Source organism: Salmo salar, chromosome 13, assembly GCF_965601325.2.
Source record: "Salmo salar chromosome 13, fSalSal1, whole genome shotgun sequence".
In the NCBI taxonomy this organism is placed as follows: domain Eukaryota; kingdom Metazoa; phylum Chordata; class Actinopteri; order Salmoniformes; family Salmonidae; genus Salmo; species Salmo salar.
Genome location: NC_138303.1, coordinates 14,325,931 through 14,347,803, shown reverse-complemented (window position 1 = coordinate 14,347,803; position 21,873 = coordinate 14,325,931). Strand labels below are relative to the sequence as shown.

At 46.6% G+C, this 21,873-nt stretch overlaps 1 protein-coding gene across 2 annotated transcripts in view; it reads right to left on the bottom strand.

Moving 5' to 3' along the window:
• The window catches only part of LOC106566484 (laminin subunit beta-1), an 83,954-nt gene that overhangs the window by 22,693 nt on the left and 39,388 nt on the right, over nt 1-21,873 (bottom strand). For both annotated transcript variants that reach the window (XM_045692942.2, XM_045692941.2), the window contains exons 4-17: nt 20,114-20,249; nt 19,715-19,788; nt 19,352-19,540; nt 19,166-19,229; nt 18,841-19,043; nt 18,564-18,684; nt 18,208-18,396; nt 14,909-15,088; nt 13,756-13,868; nt 13,475-13,554; nt 12,946-13,102; nt 7,500-7,640; nt 6,402-6,563; nt 5,994-6,115 (exon numbers count right to left, since the gene is read on the bottom strand). In XM_045692942.2, coding sequence (XP_045548898.2) covers nt 5,994-6,115; nt 6,402-6,563; nt 7,500-7,640; nt 12,946-13,102; nt 13,475-13,554; nt 13,756-13,868; nt 14,909-15,088; nt 18,208-18,396; nt 18,564-18,684; nt 18,841-19,043; nt 19,166-19,229; nt 19,352-19,540; nt 19,715-19,788; nt 20,114-20,249 — 1,931 coding nt within the window. The remainder of the gene's footprint in view (nt 1-5,993; nt 6,116-6,401; nt 6,564-7,499; nt 7,641-12,945; nt 13,103-13,474; nt 13,555-13,755; nt 13,869-14,908; nt 15,089-18,207; nt 18,397-18,563; nt 18,685-18,840; nt 19,044-19,165; nt 19,230-19,351; nt 19,541-19,714; nt 19,789-20,113; nt 20,250-21,873) is intronic.

The following is a 21,873-nucleotide window of genomic DNA, read 5'->3' as shown; positions in this document are numbered from 1 at the left end:
GGGTCTGACTGGAACAGAGACAGGTGAACCGGGTCTGACTGGAACAGAGACAGGTGAACCAGGTCTGACTGGAACAGAGACAGGTGAACCGGGTCTGACTGGAACAGAAACAGGTGAACCAGGTCTGACTGGAACAGAGACAGGTGAACCAGGTCTGACTGGAACAGAGACAGGTGAACCAGGTCTGACTGGAACAGAGAGAGGTGAACCAGGTCTGACTGGAACAGAGACAGGTGAACCAGGTCTGACTGGAACAGAGACAGGTGAACCAGGTCTGACTGGAACAGAGACAGGTGAACCAGGTCTGACTGGAACAGAGACAGGTGAACCAGGTCTGACTGGAACAGAGACAGGTGAACCAGGTCTGACTGGAACAGAGACAGGTGAACCAGGTCTGACTGGAACAGAGACAGGTGAACCGGGTCTGACTGGAACAGAGAGAGGTGAACCAGGTCTGACTGGAACAGAGACAGGTGAACGCGGGGTCTGACTGGAACAGAGACAGGTGAACCAGGTCTGACTGGAACAGAGACAGGTGAACCAGGTCTGACTGGAACAGAGACAGGTGAACCAGGTCTGACTGGAACAGAAACAGGTGAACCAGGTCTGACTGGAACAGAAACAGGTGAACCAGGTCTGACTGGAACAGAAACAGGTGAACCAGGCCTTTTTCTTTCTGCTCTCCAATACAGGCAACAGACTGAACGGTGGACAGGCACACACACACACACACACACGCACGCACACACACACGCAGTACCACAATTCATAATCTAAAATGTGTGTACACAACAATCCATTGTGTATTTTTCTAGACAGGCTGCATTCCAAAACTAATTTCTAACAGGTCTTTGAGAAAATGAAGGAAGGCTTTCTGCCACCTCTCCAGTCTCACTACTCTCAACAAACAGTGTGATCCAGTCTACAGCATTTGTAAAGAGTGTGATCCAGTCTACAGCCATTGTAAAGAGTGTGATCCAGTCTACAGTCATTGTGAAGAGTGTGATCCAGTCTACAGCCATTGTAAAGAGTGTGATCCAGTCTACAGCCATTGTGAAGAGTGTGATCCAGTCTACAGCCATTGTGAAGAGTGTGATCCAGTCTACAGCCATTGTAAAGAGTGTGATCCAGTCTACAGCCATTGTGAAGAGTGTGATCCAGTCTACAGTCATTGTGAAGAGTGTGATCCAGTCTACAGCCATTGTAAAGAGTGTGATCCAGTCTACAGCCATTGTGAAGAGTGTGATCCAGTCTACAGCCATTGTGAAGAGTGTGATCCAGTCTACAGCCATTGTAAAGAGTGTGATCCAGTCTACAGCCATTGTGAAGAGTGTGATCCAGTCTACAGCCATTGTAAAGAGTGTGATCCAGTGTACAGCCATTGTAAAGAGTGTGATCCGGTCTACAGCCATTGTGAAGAGTGTGATCCAGTCTACAGCCATTGTAAAGAGTGTGATCCAGTCTACAGCCATTGTGAAGAGTGTGATCCAGTCTACAGTCATTGTGAAGAGTATGATCCAGTCTACAGTCATTGTAAAGAATGTGATCCAGTCTACAGTCATTGTAAAGAGTGTGATCCAGTCTACAGTCATTGTAAAGAGTGTGATCCAGTCTACAGTCATTGTGAAGAGTGTGATCCAGTCTACAGTCGTTGTATAGAGTGTGATCCAGTCTACAGCCATTTTAAAGAGTGTGATCCAGTCTACAGCCATTGTAAAGAGTGTGATCCAGTCTACAGTCATTGTGAGAGGGACCGCACGCCTGTGAGTGGCCAGTCTACAGCCTGGGGGGCCAGTCTCGCCTGAAAGAGTGTGATCCAGTCTACAGCCTGGGGGCCAGTCTCGCCTGGAAGGGACCGTCCGCTGAGGTGGCCAGTCTACAGCCTGGGGGGCCAGTCTCGCCTGGAAGAGGGACCGTCCGTCGGAGCGTGGCCAGTCTACAGTCATTGTAAAGAGTGTGATCCAGTCTACAGTCATTGTAAAGAGTGTGATCCAGTCTACAGTCATTGTAAAGAGTGTGATCCAGTCTACAGCCGGAGGTGTGTCCGCACAGCAGTGGGGTGTGATCCAGTCTACAGTCATTGTAAAGAGTGTGATCCAGTCTACAGTCATTGTGAAGAGTGTGATCCAGTCTACAGTCATTGTAAAGAGTGTGATCCAGTCTACAGCCATTGTGAAGAGTGTGATCCAGTCTACAGCCATTGTAAGGAGTGTGATCCAGTCTACAGTCATTGTGAAGAGTGTGATCCAGTCTACAGTCATTGTAAAGAGTGTGATCTAGTCTACAACCATTGTAAAGAGTGTGATCCAGTCTACAGCCATTGTAAGGAGTGTGATCCAGTCTACAGTCATTGTAAAGAGTCTGATCTAGTCTACAGCCATTGTGAAGAGTGTGATCCAGTCTCTGGCCATTGTAAAGAGTGGAGTGTGATCCAGTCTACAGCCATTGTAAAGAGTGTGATCCAGTCTACAGCCATTGTAAAGAGTGTGATCCAGTCTACAGCCATTGTAAAGAGTGTGATCCAGTCTACAGCCATTGTGAAGGGTGTGATCCAGTCTACAGCCATTGTGAAGAGTGTGATCCAGTCTACAGTCATTGTATGCCTGGTGCCCTCCTTGTGTGCTCCCTCTGCCCTGGCATCCTGTCTGACATCTGACTCGCTGTGTGTATTGTTGGTTGCTTTGCTAATTGGTTCTGCCTGAGACACCAATCACAGAGCAGTACAGAACAGCAGGGGGAGCTAGGGTCCAGTGAACCAGTCAGATCCGGGCTGGGCCCGTTGGAACTCTTTGTTACACACAAGTTCCTTCCTAGGGAAGTTTCTTCACATGTGTAGGTTGGTTGACCAGAGAATAGCCTGGGTACAGACTGTACTAGGCAGTCATCAGTAGGCATGGTGGAAAAAGATGGGAAGGTTTATGCTGGCAAGTCTCCACAGTGATAGTTGACAGTGTGAGAGAATGAGTGTGCTGCAGGACAAACACACAACAGGTAACACCTTGTAAAGAGGACTGTGGCAGCAGGACTAGTGTTTCTCAGTAACACCTTGGAAAGAGGACGGTGGCGGCAGGATTAGTGTTTCTCAGTAACACCTTGTAAAGAGGACTGTGGCGGCAGGATTAGTGTTTCTCAGTAACACCTTGTAAAGAGGACTGAAGTGGCAGGATTAGTGTTTCTCAGTAACACCTTGGAAAGAGGACTATGGTGGCAGGATTAGTGTTTCTCAGTAACACCTTGTAAAGAGGACTGATGGCGGCAGGATTAGTGTTTCTCAGTAACACCTTGTAAAGAGGACTGTGTCGGCAGGATTAGTGTTTCTCAGTAACACCTTGGAAAGAGGACTATGGTGGCAGGACTAGTGTTTCTCAGTAACACCTTGTAAAGAGGACTGAAGCGGCAGGATTAGTGTTTCTCAGTAACACCTTGTAAAGAGGACTATGGTGGCAGGACTAGTGTTTCTCAGTAACACCTTGTAAAGAGGACTGTGGCGGCATGATTAGTGTTTCTCAGTAACACTTTGTAAAGAGGACTGTGTCGGCAGGATTAGTGTTTCTCAGTAACACTTTGGAAAGAGGACTGTGGCGGCAGGATTAGTGTTTCTCAGTAACACTTTGTAAAGAGGACTGTGGCGGCAGGATTAGTGTTTCTCAGTAACACCTTGTAAAGAGGACTGTGGCGGCATGATTAATGTTTCTCAGTAACACTTTGTAAAGAGGACTGTGGCGGCAGGATTAGTGTTTCTCAGTAACACCTTGTAAAGAGGACTGTGGCGGCAGGATTAGTGTTTCTCAGTAACACCTTGGAAAGAGGACTGTGGCGGCAGGATTAGTGTTTCTCAGTAACACCTTGTAAAGAGGACTGAAGCGGCAGGATTAGTGTTTCTCAGTAACACCTTGTAAAGAGGACCGTGTCGGCAGGATTAGTGTTTCTCAGTAACACCTTGGAAAGAGGACTGTGGCGGCAGGATTAGTGTTTCTCAGTAACACTTTGTAAAGAGGACTGTGGCGGCAGGATTAGTGTTTCTCAGTAACACTTTGGAAAGAGGACTGTGGCGGCAGGATTAGTGTTTCTCAGTAACACCTTGTAAAGAGGACTGTGGCGGCAGGATTAGTGTTTCTCAGTAACACCTTGGAAAGAGGACCGTGGCGGCAGGATTAGTGTTTCTCAGTAACACTTTGGAAAGAGGACTGTGGCGGCAGGATTAGTGTTTCTCAGTAACACTTTGTAAAGAGGACTGTGGCGGCAGGATTAGTGTTTCTCAGTAACACCTTGTAAAGAGGACTGTGGCAGGCATGATTAGTGTTTCTCAGTAACACTTTGTAAAGAGGACTGTGGCGGCAGGATTAGTGTTTCTCAGTAACACCTTGTAAGAGAGGACTGTGTCGGCAGGATTAGTGTTTCTCAGTAACACCTTGGAAAGAGGACTGTCGGCAGGATTAGTGTTTCTCAGAGCAAAGTTAAAGGAAAAGAGCACAACATGTTTACTGTTGACAGCAAACATTGTAGTTAACCTGTAATGAAAGTACATGTTCTCATAACAATCAATCTAAAACAAACCCAATTAACCTACAGTAACTTTCTCTCCCTTAGACTGGTTGTTGTCACGGTTTCTCAATGTCAACACGCTATCTATCGACCTTATCAGGAGAATGTTCTCTCACACCCAGAATTAAGCTACAGTACACTGGCTTCTATTCCTGTATCATATAATAACAGGGGGAAATCCAACACATTTTAAGAATGTCATAAATCCTTAGTTGGTTAGTAAATATTGCTAGAGTAGAGGGGTTGATAATATAATATGAGTCACTGTTAGATTTATACCTGGGATTATTCCAGAGACCACACACATACTGACATACAGGTTGGTACACACACACACACACACACACACACACACACACACACACACACACACACACACACACACACACACACACACACACACACACACACACACACAGACACAGACACAGACACAGACACACACACACTCCTGTGGTCTGTTAAGTAGGCAGCAGGTTAGGGTTGGGGATAGGGTTGGGGGGTTGGTTCTGTCAGGGTTAGGGTTGGGGTTAGGGTTGGTTCTATCAGGGTTGGGGTTGGGGTTGGTTCTATCAGGGTTGGGGTTAGGGTTGGGGTTGGGGTTAGGGTTGGTTCTATCAGGGTTAGGGTTGGGGTTGGTTCTATCAGGGTTGGGGTTAGGGTTGGGGTTGGGGTTAGGGTTGGTTCTATCAGGGTGGGGTAGGGTTGGGGGTTGGTTCTATCAGGGTTAGGGTTGGGGTTGGTTCTATCAGGGTTAGGGTTGGGGTTAGGGTTGGTCTATCAGGGTTGGGGTTAGGGTTAGGGTTGGTTCTATCAGGGTTGGGGTTAGGGTTGGGTGGCTATCAGGGTTAGGGTTAGGGTTGGGGTTGGTTCTATCAGGGTTGGGGTTAGGGTTGGTTCTATCAGGGTTGGGGTTGGGTTGGGGTTAGGGTTGGGGTTAGGGTTGGGGTTAGTCTATCAGGGTTAGGGTTGGTCTATCAGGGTTGGGGTTGGGGTTAGGGTTGGTCTATCAGGGTTGGGGTTGGGTTGGGGTTAGGGTTGGGGTTAGGGTTGGGGTTAGTCTATCAGGGTTAGGGTTGGTCTATCAGGGTTAGGGTTGGGGTTGGGTTGGGGTTGGGGTTAGGGTTGGGGTTAGTCTATCAGGGTTAGGGTTGGGGTTAGTCTATCAGGGTTAGGGTTGGGGTTGGGTTGGGGTTAGGGTTGGGGTTAGGTTTAGGTTTAGGGTTAGGGTTGGGGTTAGGTTTAGGTTTAGGTTTAGGGTTGGGGTTAGTCTATCAGGGTTGGGGTTAGGGTTAGGGTTGGGGTTAGTCTATCAGGGTTGGGGTTAGGGTTGGGGTTAGATTTAGGATTGAGGTTTGGGTTGGGGTTGGACTTTCAGGGTTAGGGTTGGGGTTAGGGTTGGGGTTTAGGGTTAGGGTTAGGGTTAGGATTGGTTCTATCAGTAGTACCTCCTGTGGTGTGGCAGGGTGACTGTATACAGCTGTTCAGTAGGCAGCAGGTTGCCACAGCGGGAGCTAGAGGATAGCAGCAGGGAGGTGACAGTCACTATGGCCTCCCAGTCCTCTGTCGACTACACACACACACACCACACACACACACACACACACAACAGGCAGTGTTTTAAAGGGTGTTAAAGGCATTGGTTTCACACTGTTATCACATGTCCAACTCTCCGGCAGAGACAGCGAGGAGAGTGACAACATTTACATTTCTGTGATCGTCAATGTGTTACAAACACAGACTTATTTAAGGGTCTTCCAAAGTGTAATACCGTCCGTGGGGTTTGCCTGGTTTTACAGTAGTAGTACAATGCGCGGGGAGACATGGAGGACTGGAGGGAGTGAAGCGTACTGTACCTCTGGCTCATAGCGGATCATGATGTCATAGTCCATGGCATGGGGGATGTTGTCTATGGTGAAGACCAGTCCAGCTCCGTCTTTGACCTGGGCAAAACCAGGTCCAGTCCAAGTGATCATGTGACCCTGGGATCGCTCCCTGTGGACACTCCTCACATCAGGCTGAAACACACACAGAGGAAGACCCATGAGCACGACACACTAAAAACAAACACACTAAACATACTAAAAACACGTCACAGACACACTAAACACGTCAGACACACTAAACACGTCAGACGCACTAAACACACGAGACGCACTAAAACACTAAAAACACATCACAGACACACAAAACACACTAAACACACTAAACATACTAAACACATCACATACACACACCCACAACCCACCCCACAGCCCGCCCCATAGCCTACAGTACAACCTACCCCATTTTTATTTTATTTAACCTTTATTTAACTAGGCAAGTCAGTTAAGAACAAATTCTTATTTACAATGACGGCCTACGAACAGTTAACTGCCTTGTTCAGGGGCAGAATGACAGATTTGAACCTTTTGGTTACTGGCCCAATGCTCTAACCACTTGGCTACCTGCTGCCCCAAAGCCTACAGCCCACCCCATTTCCTACAGCCCATAGCCCACCCCACAACCCACAGCCCACAGCCTACAGCCCACATCCCACCCCAAAGCACACCCCATAGCCCACAGCACACAGCCTACAGCCCATCCCAAAGCCCACAGCAAACCCCATAGCCCACAGCCCACCCCACAGCCCAGCCCAAAGCACACCCCATAGCCCACAGCACACAGCCTACAGCCCACCCCATAGCCTACAGCCCACAGCCCACCCAGAAAGCCTACAGCCCACAGCCTACAGCCCACAGCCTACAGCCCACTCCATAGCCTACAGCCCAGCCTACAGCCCACAGCCCACAACCGTGGTTCAAGGCAACGGAAGACAGAGGGAACCATAGATGTCAGTAACATATTTGTTCATAGAAATATAATGAATAGATTAGAATATTATAGAATTATATGAATACATTCTATTTCTATGTATTTATTTCTATGGAGGGAAGGAACAGATAGTGTGTTACTGTTTGCTGCAGCTGGCGGATGCGTCTCAGTGCTGCCCTCTGCTGCTGGGCGTTGGCGATACGTTGATGTCGCCTGTGTCTCCTCAGCTGGTTGTTGAGGTGCTCCACACAGTCGACCTCAGCCTGGGGCCTGGCCTTGCCCTGGGGAGAGGTGGAGGAGAGGACTAGGTCAACTGATTTGCTGACTGCCGACTAATAGGCGAAGTGTTCCCTTCCTTGCTTGGAGTAGAACAACTGCACGTGTTCGTTGACTGGGCTGAAAGTGAGGAAATCACACGAACACATTCAGAGAGAGAGAGAGAGAGAGAGAGAGAGAGAGAGAGAGAGAGAGAGAGAGAGAGAGCGACAGAGAGAGAGAGAGAGAGAGAGCGACAGAGAGAGAGAGAGACAGAGAGACACACACACACACACACGCTGGTCTGACCAATCGGATTCCACGCTTCAAGATTGCTTCGATCACGTGGACTGGGATATGTTCCGGGTAGCCTCAGACAATAACATCAACGTATACGCTGACTCGGTGAGTAAGTTAATTAGGAAGTGCATTGGAGATGTTGTACCCACTGGGACTATTAAAACTGTCAATAACCAGAAACCGTGGATTGATGGCAGCATTCACGCAAGCTGAAAGCGCGAACTACCGCATTTAATCATGGCAAGGTGACTGGAAACATGACCGAACACAAACAGTGCAGTTATTCCCTCCGCAAGGCAATCAAACAAGCAAAGCTTCAGTATAGAGACAAAGTAGAGTCAAAATGCAAAGGCTCAAACACGAGACGTATGTGGCAGGGTCTACAGCTAATCACGGATTACAAAAAGAAAACCAGCCCCGTCGTGGACATCGACGTCTTGCTCACAAACAAATTAAACAACTTCTTTGCGCGCTTTGAGGACAATACAGTGCCACAGACACGGCCCGCTACCAAAGACTGTGGACTCTCCTTCTCCGTGGCCGACGTGAGTTAAACATTTAAACGTGTTAACCCTCGCAAGGCTGCCGGCCCAGATGGCATCCTTACCGCGTCCTCAGAGCATGCGAAGACCAGCTGGCTTGTGTGTTTACGGACATATTCAATCAATCTCTATCCCAGTCTGTTGTCCCAACATTCTTCAAGATTGCCACCATTTTTCCCTTGAAAGCTAAGGTAACTGAACTAAATGACTACCGCCCCGTAGCACTCACTTCTGTCATCATGAAATGCTTCGAGAGACTAGTCAAGGATTGTATCACCTCCACCCTACCTGATACCCTAGACCCACTTCAATTTGCTTACCGCAGTAGGTCCACAGACAATGCAATCGCCATCATACTGCACACTGCCCTATCCCATCTGGACAAGAGGAATACCTATGTAAGAATGCTGTTCATTGACTACAGCTCAGCATTCAACACCATAGCACCCTCCAAGCTCATCATTAAGCTTGAGACCCTGGGTCTCAACCCCGCCCTGTGCAACTGGGTCCTGGACTTTCTGACGGTCCGCCCCCAGGTGGTGAAGGTAGAAAACAACATCTCCACCCCACTGATCCTCAACACTGAGGCCCCACAAGGGTGCGTTCTCAGCCCTCTCCTGTACTCCCTGTTCACCATGCCATGCACGCTTCCAACTCAATCATCAAGTTCGCAGACGACACTACAATGGTAGGCTTGCCTACCAGCAACAACGAGACAGCCTACAGGGAGGAGGTGAGGGCCCTCGGAGTGTGGTGTCAGGAAAATAACCTCTCACTCAACGTCAACAAAACAAAGGAAATGATCGTGGACTTCAGGAAACAGCCGAGGGAGAACCTCCCTATCCACATCGACGGGACAGTAGTGGAGAAGGTGGAAAGGTTTAAGATCCTCGGTGTACAAATCACGGACAAACTGAAATGGTCCACCCACACAGACAGTGTGGTGAAGAAGGCGCCTCTTCAACCTCAGGAGGCTGAAGAAATTTGGCTTGTCACCTAAAACACACAAACTTTTACAGATGCACAATCGAGAGCATCCTGTCGGGCTTGTATGGCAACTGCACCGCCCTCAACCGCAAGGCTCTCCAGGAAGGCCAAAAAGATAATCAAGGACAACAACCACCCAAGCCACTGCCTGTTCACCCTGCTATCATCCAGAAGGTGAGGTCAGTACAGATGCATCAAAGCTGGGACCGAGAGACTGAAAAACAGCTTCTATCTCAAGGCCATCAGACTGTTAAACAGCCATCCCTAACATAGGGAGGCTGCTGCCAACATACTGACTCAAATCACTGGTCATAAATCACTGGTCACCAATAAATGGATTTAATAATGGTTTCACTAGTCACTTTAAATAATGGCACTTTAATAATGTTTACATATCCTACATTACTCATCTCATATGTATATACTGTATTTTATACCATCTATTGCATATTGCCTATGCCGCACGGCCATCGCCCATCCATATATTTATATGTACATATTCTTATTCCATCCCTTTACATTGTGTGTACAAGGTAGTCGTTGTGAATTTGTTAGATTACTTGTTAGATATTACTCCAGGAAATGAGGAAGTAGAATCAGTGTTGTTAGCTTGAGAGACAGAGAGGGGAAAGTGGTGCTAGATACAATTATGATTGATATCATTATGATTATCATTGATATGATTAGGATTAGGATTGATATGATTAGGATTAGGATTGATATCATTATGATCTTGATTGATATGATTAGGATTAGGATTGATATCATTATGATCATGAATGATATAATTAGGATTAAGATTGATATCATTATGATCATGATTGATATGATTAGCATCGGGATTGATATCATTATGATCATGAATGATATGATTAGAATTAGGATGGATATCATCATGATCATGAATGATATGATTAGGATTAGGATTGATACCATCATGATCATGAATGATATGATGAGGATTATGATTGATATCATTATGATCATGATTGATATGATTAGAATTAAAACTGATGTCATTATGATCATGAGTGATATGATTATGATCGATTGCACCACCTGACCACCACATAACCCTTGACACCATAGTATCAGAAATCAAGTTTTCAAACGTGCAACATTTTGAAAGTGACAACACATTAACCTTTGACCCCAGCTACAGCATGACCCACCATCCCAGCTGACCCTGTAATGTTTTCACACAACACAGCCCAACAACCCTCTTATGCACGTCTCATGCGTTCACATTTCTTTTTAATGTGGCCTTGTGTAGAGGATGTTGAAGAGATAGGAGGTAATGTAACAAAGGGCTGCTGCCGTTGTCTCCGTGTCTGTTGTTGTGTCCGTGTCCGTTCTGTTCTGTTCTGTTCTGTTCTAGCACCATGCATGCATGTCTGTTCTGTTCTGTTCTGTTCTGTTCTAGCACCATGCATGCAGCAGGTAAACTGATTGAGTAATCTTACTTTCAAATGGGTTGGGGGACAGAGAGGAGTGTAAACCTCTTTACCTGGGTTGGGGGACAGAGAGGAGTGTAAACCCCTTTACCTGGGTTGGGGGACAGAGAGGAGTGTAAACCCCTTTACCTGGGTTGGGGGACAGAGAGGAGTGTTAACCTCAGTACCTGGGTTGGGGGACAGAGAGGAGTGTTAACCTCTTTACCTGGGTTGGAGGACAGAGAGGAGTGTAAACCCCTTTACCTGGGTTGGGGGACAGAGAGGAGTGTAAACCTCTTTACCTGGGTTGGAGGACAGAGAAGAGTGTTAACCCCTTTACCTGTGTTAGGGGACAGAGAGGAGTGTAAACCCCTCTACCTGGGTTAGGGGACAGAGAGGAGTGTTAACCCCTTTACCTGGGTTAGGGGACAGAGAGGAGTGTTAACCCCTTTACCTGGGTTAGGGGACAGAGAGGAGTGTAAACCCCTTTACCTGGGTTGGGGGACAGTTAACCCCTTTACCTGGGTTAGGGGACAGAGAGGAGTGTTAACCCCTTTACCTGGGTTGGGGGACAGATAAGAGTGTAAACCCCTTTACCTGGGTTGGGGGACAGAGAGGAGTGTAAACCCCTTTACCTGGGTTGGGGGACAGAGAGGAGTGTTAACCCCTTTACCTGGGTTAGAGGACAGAGAGGAGTGTTAACCTCAGTACCTGGGTTGGGGGACAGAGAGGAGTGTAAACCCCTTTACCTGGGTTGGGGGACAGAGAGGAGTGTAAACCCCTTTACCTGGGTTGGGGGACAGAGAGGAGTGTTAACCCCTTTACCTGGGTTGGGGGACAGAGAGGAGTGTAAACCCCTTTACCTGGGTTGGGGGACAGAGAGGAGTGTAAACCCCTTTACCTGGGTTGGGGGACAGTTAACCCCTTTACCTGGGTTAGGGGACAGAGAGGAGTGTAAACCCCTTTACCTGGGTTAGGGGGACAGAGAGGAGTGTTAACCTCTTTACCTGGGTTAGGGGACAGAGAGGAGTGTTAACCTCTTTACCTGGGTTAGGGGACAGAGAGGAGTGTTAACCTCTTTACCTGGGTTGGAGGACAGAGATGAGTGTTAACCCCTTTACCTGGGTTGGGGGACAGAGAGGAGTGTAAACCTCTTTACATCTGAGAGCCTCTCTCTCTCTCTCTCTCTCTCTCTCTCTCTCTCTCTCTCTCTCTCCTCTCTCTCTCTCTCCTCTCTCTCTCTCTCTCTCTCTCTCTCTCTCTCTCTCTCTTCTCCTCTCTCTCTTTCTCCTCCTTTCTCTCTCTCTCGAGCTGTGGCTCTGCCCACACAGAGCCACATTCTCCTGGTCTGCTACCCATCTCTACAGATAAACCCAGTCTAACACCACAACAGGACCCAGGTACAGATAAACCCAGTCTAACACCACAACAGGACCCAGGTACAGATAAACCCAGTCAAACACCACAACAGGACCCAGGTACAGATAAACCCAGTCAAACACCACAGGACCCAGGTACAGATAAACCCAGTCTAACACCACAACAGGACCCAGGTACAGATAAACCCAGTCTAACACCACAACAGGACCCAGGTACAGAGAAAGGCCTCAGATACAGTTCTACACAGAGAATAAGCAGACATACAGTTTCAAATCCACTGAGAATGACCTTGAATGGGAAGGAATACAGTGAAGTGACCTGAAGTTAACAACCTGTGTCCCAGATCAAACATGGAAAAGTTTAGTCTGAAACCAAACATCTCTTAAATAAAGAATGGCACAGTCGTATAGTATATCAGTGAAAGGTGCTTACTCAGACACATTATTTAAAGCACAGGAGATAACAGAAAGACCTTTCACAGTCCTGAACTATCAGCAGAGAAAGATTAAACATCTTCTAAGGATTCTAGATTCATCAATGTGGCAGGTGGGAGCTGTGATCAGAAAACACTGGTATACTTGTTAAGACTAAATTCACACTAGACTATACTGACATGTCATCTACAGTATGAACAGTGCCCTAGTGGACAGCTGTTTGTACTGTGTATGCTCAGTACTGTGTATGCTCACCGGTAGGTTTTGGTCACTAGGTGAGTGGCCAACGGCGTCCTCTGCCTCGTATTTGTAGTAGTCCAGCGGGGCACAGAAGTATCCAGGCTCCACGTCAGAACACTGTCGACCAGTCAGGTTCCTCCGACAGTCACACTGGCCATTTTCAACCATACACCTGCATATACACAGACACACACACACACACACACACACACACACACACACACACACACACAGACGTCATAGTATCGCTCGTTCTGCCCCTGAACAAGGCAGTTAACACATTGTTCCTAGACCATCATTGAAAATAAGAATTTGTTCTTAACCGACTTGCCTAGTTAAATAAAGGTAAAATAAAAAATATTTTAAAAATGATAATAATAATTTACAACTCATGAGTCAACAAACAGTTAAGAAATGTAGACATGTGCAGTATGATCATTTGATTTAATGTAACACCTAATAATAAAGAACAGTTTCCTGTTCAGTGCCATTAATCAAACACACATACAAGAGATAAACAATTCTCCTGCAACGTCAGGCATACCTGTTGCTGTAGGCTCCACCAAAGTCACAGTCACATGCTCTGCAGCCTGCTAGGTCATTACTGAGGCCCCAGTACTCTGGCTAAGGGGGACAGGACACCCACACACAACATCATGACCACAGCCTCAGAACTTCCAATACAATAATTGCGAGATGAGGCATCTGAAAGGACTAGTGTATAACATAGGACAAACGCTGTGGACAACATCTGAAAGGACTAGTGTATAACATAGGACAAACGGTGTGTGAGAAGGTCTATAAAGAGCACAGGGCCAGTCTTACCAGACACTGGTTGCAGTAGCGGCCTGTGATATATCTCTTACAGGAGCAGTTCCCACTTATCTGATCACATGGTGCTGCCAGCATTATAATCCCACGAGGGTCACAGTTACACGCTGAGGGTAACAAACACACACACACACACACACACGTTTTACACTGTCTGCTACAACACACACACATTGTTTACACCAGGGGTGTCAAACAAATTTTGCCCTGGGGGCCGCATTCAGTCTTCAACGAGATCCAGAGGGCCACACTGAAAATGTTTTATATCATTTTTGGAATTTAATTTTCTGTGCTCCCTGACTGTCTAGAGTTCATTTCAGTGATTATTAGTGAGCTGGACCCAGTCAATAAACTGTATGAATGTAGTGATTATTAGTGAGCTGGACCCAGTCAATAAACGGTATGAATGTAGTGATTATTAGTGAGCTGGACCCAGTCAATAAACTGTATGAATGTAGTGATTATTAGTGAGCTGGACCCAGTCAATAAACTGTATGAATGTAGTGATTATTAGTGAACTGGACCCAGTCAATAAACTGTATGAATGTAGTGATTATTAGTGAGCTGGACCCAGTCAATAAACTGTATGAATGTAGTGATTATTAGTGAGCTGGACCCAGTCAATAAACTGTATGAATGTAGTGATTATTAGTGAGCTGGACCCAGTCAATAAACTGTATGAATGTAGTGATTATTAGTGAGCTGGACCCAGTCAATAAACTGTATGAATGTAGTGATTATTAGTGAGCTGGACCCAGTCAATAAACTGTATGAATGAAGATCCATGATTTATACACAGTTTAGATTTGGTTTTAATCATTTTAAAGTATGTTGAATTCTTCAAGACTGTGTCCTTCAAGACTGTTGGAAAGCATTCCAGGTGAAGCTGGTTAAGAGAATGCCTAAAGTGTGCAAAGCTGTCATCAAGGCAAAGGGTGGCTACTTTGAATAATGTAAAATATAAAATATATTTTGATTTCTTTAACACTTTTTTGGTTACTACATGATTCAATATGTCTTCAATATTATTCTACAATGTAGAAAATAGTACAAATAAAGAAAACCCTGGAATGAGTAGGTGTGTCCAAACTTTTGACTGGTAGTGTATAAAAAACACAAACACACAAGCGCGCACACACACACTTACGTTGGCATCCCTGTGGGTCGTTCTGGCTCAGACCATAGTATCCCTCCTTGCAATAGTCACAGCGGGTGCCCTTCACGTTCAGCTTACAGCGGCACTGCCCCGCGATCATACTCATGTCCTGGTCTGTGTGGCTGTCACACACACCTCCCGCCATGGAACCCACAGGATCACAGTCGCACGCTGGAGACAGAGAGATAGATCAAGAGGGTGAATAGGAAGATGAGAGGCCAAGATGGGTGTAGAGTGAGTATTCCATCTACACTGTTTAACCAACAACACACGATAGCGGTATCCATAGAAGTATGCAGACAGCAGAACAAATCAAATCAAATCAAATGTATTTATAAAGCCCTTCTTACATCAGCTGATATCTCAAAGTGCTGTACAGAAACCCAGCCTAAAACCCCAAACAGCAAGCAATGCAGGTGTAGAAGCACGGTGACTAGGAAAAACTCCCTAGAAAGGCCAAAACCTAGGAAGAAACCTAGAGAGGAACCAGGCTATGAGGGGGGGCCAGTCCTCTTCTGGCTGTGCCGGGTGGAGATTATAACAGCACATGGACAAGATGTTCAAATGTTAATAGATGACCAGCATGGTCAGATAATAATAGAACACTACACAGATGTATTTTATTCCAGACCCCCTCTACTCACCACTACAGACTCCTGGATCTCTGATGTATTTTATTCCAGACCCCCTCTACTCACCACTACAGACTCCTGGGTCTCTGATGTATTTTATTCCAGACCCCCTCTACTCACCACTACAGACTCCTGGATCTCTGATGTATTTTATTCCAGACCCCCTCTACTCACCACTACAGACTCCTGGATCTCTGATGTATTTTATTCCAGACCCCCTCTACTCACCACTACAGACTCCTGGATCTCTGATGTATTTTATTCCAGACCCCCTCTACTCACCACTACAGACTCCTGGATCTCTGATGTATTTTATTCCAGACCCCCTCTACTCACCACTACAGACTCCTGGATCTCTGATGTATTTTATTCCAGACCCCCTCTACTCACCACTACAGACTCCTGGATCTCTGATGTATTTTATTCCAGACCCCCTCTACTCACCACTACAGACTCCTGGATCTCTGATGTATTTTATTCCAGACCCCCTCTACTCACCACTACAGACTCCTGGATCTCTGATGTATTTTATTCCAGACCCCCTCTACTCACCACTACAGACTCCTGGATCTCTGATGTATTTTATTCCAGACCCCCTCTACTCACCACTACAGACTCCTGGGTCTCTGATGTATTTTATTCCAGACCCCCTCTACTCACCACTACAGACTCCTGGATCTCTGATGTATTTTATTCCAGACCCCCTCTACTCACCACTACAGACTCCTGGATCTCTGATGTATTTTATTCCAGACCCCCTCTACTCACCACTACAGACTCCTGGATCTCTGATGTATTTTATTCCAGACCCCCTCTACTCACCACTACAGACTCCTGGATCTCTGATGTATTTTATTCCAGACCCCCTCTACTCACCACTACAGACTCCTGGATCTCTGATGTATTTTATTCCAGACCCCCTCTACTCACCACTACAGACTCCTGGGTCTCTGATGTATTTTATTCCAGACCCCCTCTACTCACCACTACAGACTCCTGGATCTCTGATGTATTTTATTCCAGACCCCCTCTACTCACCACTACAGACTCCTGGATCTCTGATGTATTTTATTCCAGACCCCCTCTACTCACCACTACAGACTCCTGGATCTCTGATGTATTTTATTCCAGACCCCCTCTACTCACCACTACAGACTCCTGGATCTCTGATGTATTTTATTCCAGACCCCCTCTACTCACCACTACAGACTCCTGGATCTCTGATGTATTTTATTCCAGACCCCCTCTACTCACCACTACAGACTCCTGGATCTCTGATGTATTTTATTCCAGACCCCCTCTACTCACCACTACAGACTCCTGGATCTCTGATGTATTTTATTCCAGACCCCCTCTACTCACCACTACAGACTCCTGGATCTCTGATGTATTTTATTCCAGACCCCCTCTACTCACCACTACAGACTCCTGGGTCTCTGATGTATTTTATTCCAGACCCCCTCTACTCACCACTACAGACTCCTGGATCTCTGATGTATTTTATTCCAGACCCCCTCTACTCACCACTACAGACTCCTGGGTCTCTGATGTATTTTATTCCAGACCCCCTCTACTCACCACTACAGACTCCTGGATCTCTGATGTATTTTATTCCAGACCCCCTCTACTCACCACTACAGACTCCTGGGTCTCTGATGTATTTTATTCCAGACCCCCTCTACTCACCACTACAGACTCCTGGATCTCTGATGTATTTTATTCCAGACCCCCTCTACTCACCACTACAGACTCCTGGGATCTCTGATGTATTTTATTCCAGACCCCCTCTACTCACCACTACAGACTCCTGGATCTCTGATGTATTTTATTCCAGACCCCCTCTACTCACCACTACAGACTCCTGGGATCTCTGATGTATTTTATTCCAGACCCCCTCTACTCACCACTACAGACTCCTGGATCTCTGATGTATTTTATTCCAGACCCCCTCTACTCACCACTACAGACTCCTGGATCTCTGATGTATTTTATTCCAGACCCCCTCTACTCACCACTACAGACTCCTGGATCTCTGATGTATTTTATTCCAGACCCCCTCTACTCACCACTACAGACTCCTGGGTCTCTGATGTATTTTATTCCAGACCCCCTCTACTCACCACTACAGACTCCTGGATCTCTGATGTATTTTATTCCAGACCCCCTCTACTCACCACTACAGACTCCTGGGTCTCTGATGTATTTTATTCCAGACCCCCTCTACTCACCACTACAGACTCCTGGATCTCTGATGTATTTTATTCCAGACCCCCTCTACTCACCACTACAGACTCCTGGGTCTCTGATGTATTTTATTCCAGACCCCCTCTACTCACCACTACAGACTCCTGGATCTCTGATGTATTTTATTCCAGACCCCCTCTACTCACCCCTACAGACTCCTTGTCTCTGATGTATTTATTCCAGACCCCCTCTACTCACCACTACAGACTCCTGGATCTCTGATGTATTTTATTCCAGACCCCCTCTACTCACCACTACAGACTCCTGGGTCTCTGATGTATTTTATTCCAGACCCCCTCTACTCACCACTACAGACTCCTGGATCTCTGATGTATTTTATTCCAGACCCCCTCTACTCACCACTACAGACTCCTGGGTCTCTGATGTATTTTATTCCAGACCCCCTCTACTCACCACTACAGACTCCTGGATCTCTGATGTCCCTGCTGGGGTTCAGGTAATAGAAGGGTTTACACATCTCACAGGTGCGTCCCATGGTGTTGTGGAGACAGTCGTCACAGACGCCACCGCTGGCATTGCCTGTGGCCAGGTACACCGCCATGTCAAAGTGACACTGGTTGGAGTGACCGTTACAGTTGCATTCTGGGTAAAGAAGCAAAAAAATAACAATCATCAGAAATGGTCCTCCATGTTGTTTCTGCAGCTGTGTGTGTAGTGTTAATTCTCCACATGGCAATGTGTTGGATCTTTACATCAACAAGTGAGTGTGGGTTGTTTTCCTACTACAGCTGAGTAGAGTGTAGTCTCACCTCTGCATGTGTGAGGGTTGTCGGCCTCGGCTGGGCTCCAGGGCAGGTCGTTGTGGCGGTCTCTGCAGTGCTCACAGTTCAACCCCTCAGTGTTGTGTTTACAAACACATTGCCCATGGATCTAACCAATCACAGCACAGAAAGAAAACATGACAGTTATCATTGTCTTTTGGACATTTTGTTCACAGTCATCTTCATATGCAATGACCAAGGGCTCCCACACAGGTACATGTGACATAAACCATGGTGTGAAAAGAGCTGCCTATGTCCCACCCACCATGCCATTGTCCCTGGCGTCCACCCCTGGTACGGGGGCACACTCGGAGGCGTGTCCGTAGCAGAAGCAGCTGCCCCTCACCACCAGCTCATACAGGGAGTAGTAGTACTTCTGCAGAACGTCAGAGCGCCGGTCCAGCAGGTTATCTCCCAGGGTGTGCAGCTTGGTGAAGTTGATCCGCAGGTTGGTGATCCGCAACAGCTCTACACAACAAACGGGTATGTTAACATCAATGTGTCACAGAATTGATAGTTTATAGGTTACTTTCAGTCTTCCTCTGACTTGTTCTCTGAATTGATCTCATTTCCCAAGTATTTCGTCTCACCTTGAATCTCCAGACTGTATGGGTCTTTCACATGTATGGCAGGGTCGAGCACTTTATAAATAACCTGAAAGAGATGAAAAAGTAACGAAGAGTTTAAACTAACTGTTCATGAACAGATCGTTGTAATCGTACATTCATAAAAAGGAGTATAACTCATAGTGGTATAGTTTCCGTCTATGTCATCACCTCTCCTTCCGTGGAGGGCTCGATGTCAGAGTATCTCTCCTCGCAGATGATATCATTGATATGGTGGAGGGCGTGGGAGGGCACTCTGGGGAACGTCTTGGAGCAGTTGTAGGCAAAATAACGGTATGGTCTCCAGGAGCGACCGAAATCAGCCGAACGCTCTATCAGCATGGCGGCAGGTCGGAAGGTCTATGGAAAGGTAGCGGGAACAATATTCAGTAACGTCTGGGACTTTTTCACAGTCATTTCTGTGATGTTTACTGCATGTCTGTTTTATTGGTAATAATGTTTGTAGATAGTTTGAATTCGTGTCTCTTTGATATTACTCAACAAATACCTGAGCAGCCATCAGACAGCTCTCACCTTAAACTTCATGATGAGGTGAGTGAAGTGGAATTCTGCCTCCAGATTCAGTCTGATACTGACACCCTCCTCTCCTGTAGTGAATAAATCACACAATGAGGAATTATTGCAGATGATACACACATACATACAGACACACACATAAACACACAAACGCACACACACACACACACACACACATAACGCACACACCACACACACACACACACACACACACACACACACACACACACACACACACACACACACACACACACACACACACACACACACACACACACACGCACACACATAAAAACGCACACACACACACATTAACACGCACACACACACACATAAACACGCACACACACACACACATAAACACGCACACACACATAAACACGCACACACACACACCGTTGACAGACTGCCACCAGGTGAGGTCCTCGTCGCTGTCCTTGAGTTGGATGACGTTCTTCACGCGGTGACTGTTTTTGTGGTTGTACGGGTCATAAGGATGCTGAGAGTTACACGCAAAACACTTGTCTGATTCCTACAGGGAGACAGAAGCAGTAGGTATATATCACGAGGGGAGGTTTGGCAGGGAACTCCAGAGCAGGTTTCTTAACTAGGTTGAGCCTCCAACAACAACAACATTGACTACAGCTCAGCGTTAAATACCATAGTGCCCTCCACGCTTATCAATAAGCAAAGTACCCTGGGACTAAACACCTCCCTCTGCAACTGGATCTTGGACTTCCTCACGGGCCGCCCCCCAAGTGGTAAGGGTAGGTAACAACACATCCGCCACACTGATCCTCAACACAGGGGCCCCTCAGGGGTGCGTGCTCAGTCCCCTCCTGTACTCCCTGTTCACTTATGACTGCACGGCCAGGCACAACTCCAAAACCATCATTAAGCTTGCCAATGACACAACAGTGGTAGGCCTGATCACCGACAACGATGGGACAGCCTATAGGGATGAGGTCAGAGACCTGGCCGTGTGGTGCCAGGACAACAACCTCTCCCTCAACGTGATCAAGACAAAGGAGATGATTGTGGACTACAGGAAAAAGAGGACCGAGCACGTCCACATTCTCATCAACGGGACTGCAGTGGAGCAGGTTGAACGCTTCAAGTTCCTTGGCGTCCACATCACCAACAAACTAACATGGTCCAAACACACCAAGACAGTTGTGATGAGGGCACGATAAAACCTATTCCCCCTCAGGAGACTGAAAAGATTTGGCATCGGTCCTCAGATCCTCAAAAGATTCTAGAGCTGCACCATCAAGAGCATCCTGACTGGTTGCATCACTGCCTGGTATGGCAACTGCAAGGCACTACAGAGGGTAGTGCGACCCAGTACATCACCGGGGCCGGGCTTCCTGCCATCCAGGACCTCTATACCAGGCGGTGTCAGAGGAAGGCCCTAAAAATTGTCAGACTCAAGAGGCTTCTAAACAGCTTCTACCTCCAAGCCATAAGACTCCTGAACATCTAATCAAATGGATACCCAGACTATTTGCATTGCACCCCCACTCCCCCAACCCACCCTCTTTTACACCGCTGCTTCTCTCTGTTGTTATCATCTATGCATAGTCACTTTAATAACTCTACCTACATGTACATATTACCTCAACTAACCGGTGCCCCCATACATTGACTCTGTATCGGTACCCCTCAGTATATAGTCTCACTATTGTTATTTTACTGCTGCTCTTTAATTACTTGTTACTTTTAATTCTTATTCATATTTTTTTAAACTGCATTGTTGGTTAGGGGCTCGTAAGTAATTATTTCAGTGTAAGGTCTACACCTGTTGTATTAGGCGCATGTGACTAATAACATTTGATTTGAGTATAGTGTGTACAGTATCAGTATAGTGTGTACAGTATAGTGTGTACAGTATCAGTATAGTGTGTACAGTATCAGTATGGTGTGTACAGTATAGTGTGTACATTATCGGTATAGTGTGCACAGTATCCGGATAGTGTGTACAGTATCTGGATAGTGTGTACAGTATCAGTATAGTGTGTACAGTATCAGTATGGTGTGTACAGTATAGTGTGTACATTATCGGTATAGTGTGCACAGTATCCGGATAGTGTGTACAGTATCTGGATAGTGTGTACAGTATCAGTATAGTGTGTACAGTATAGTGTGTACAGTATCAG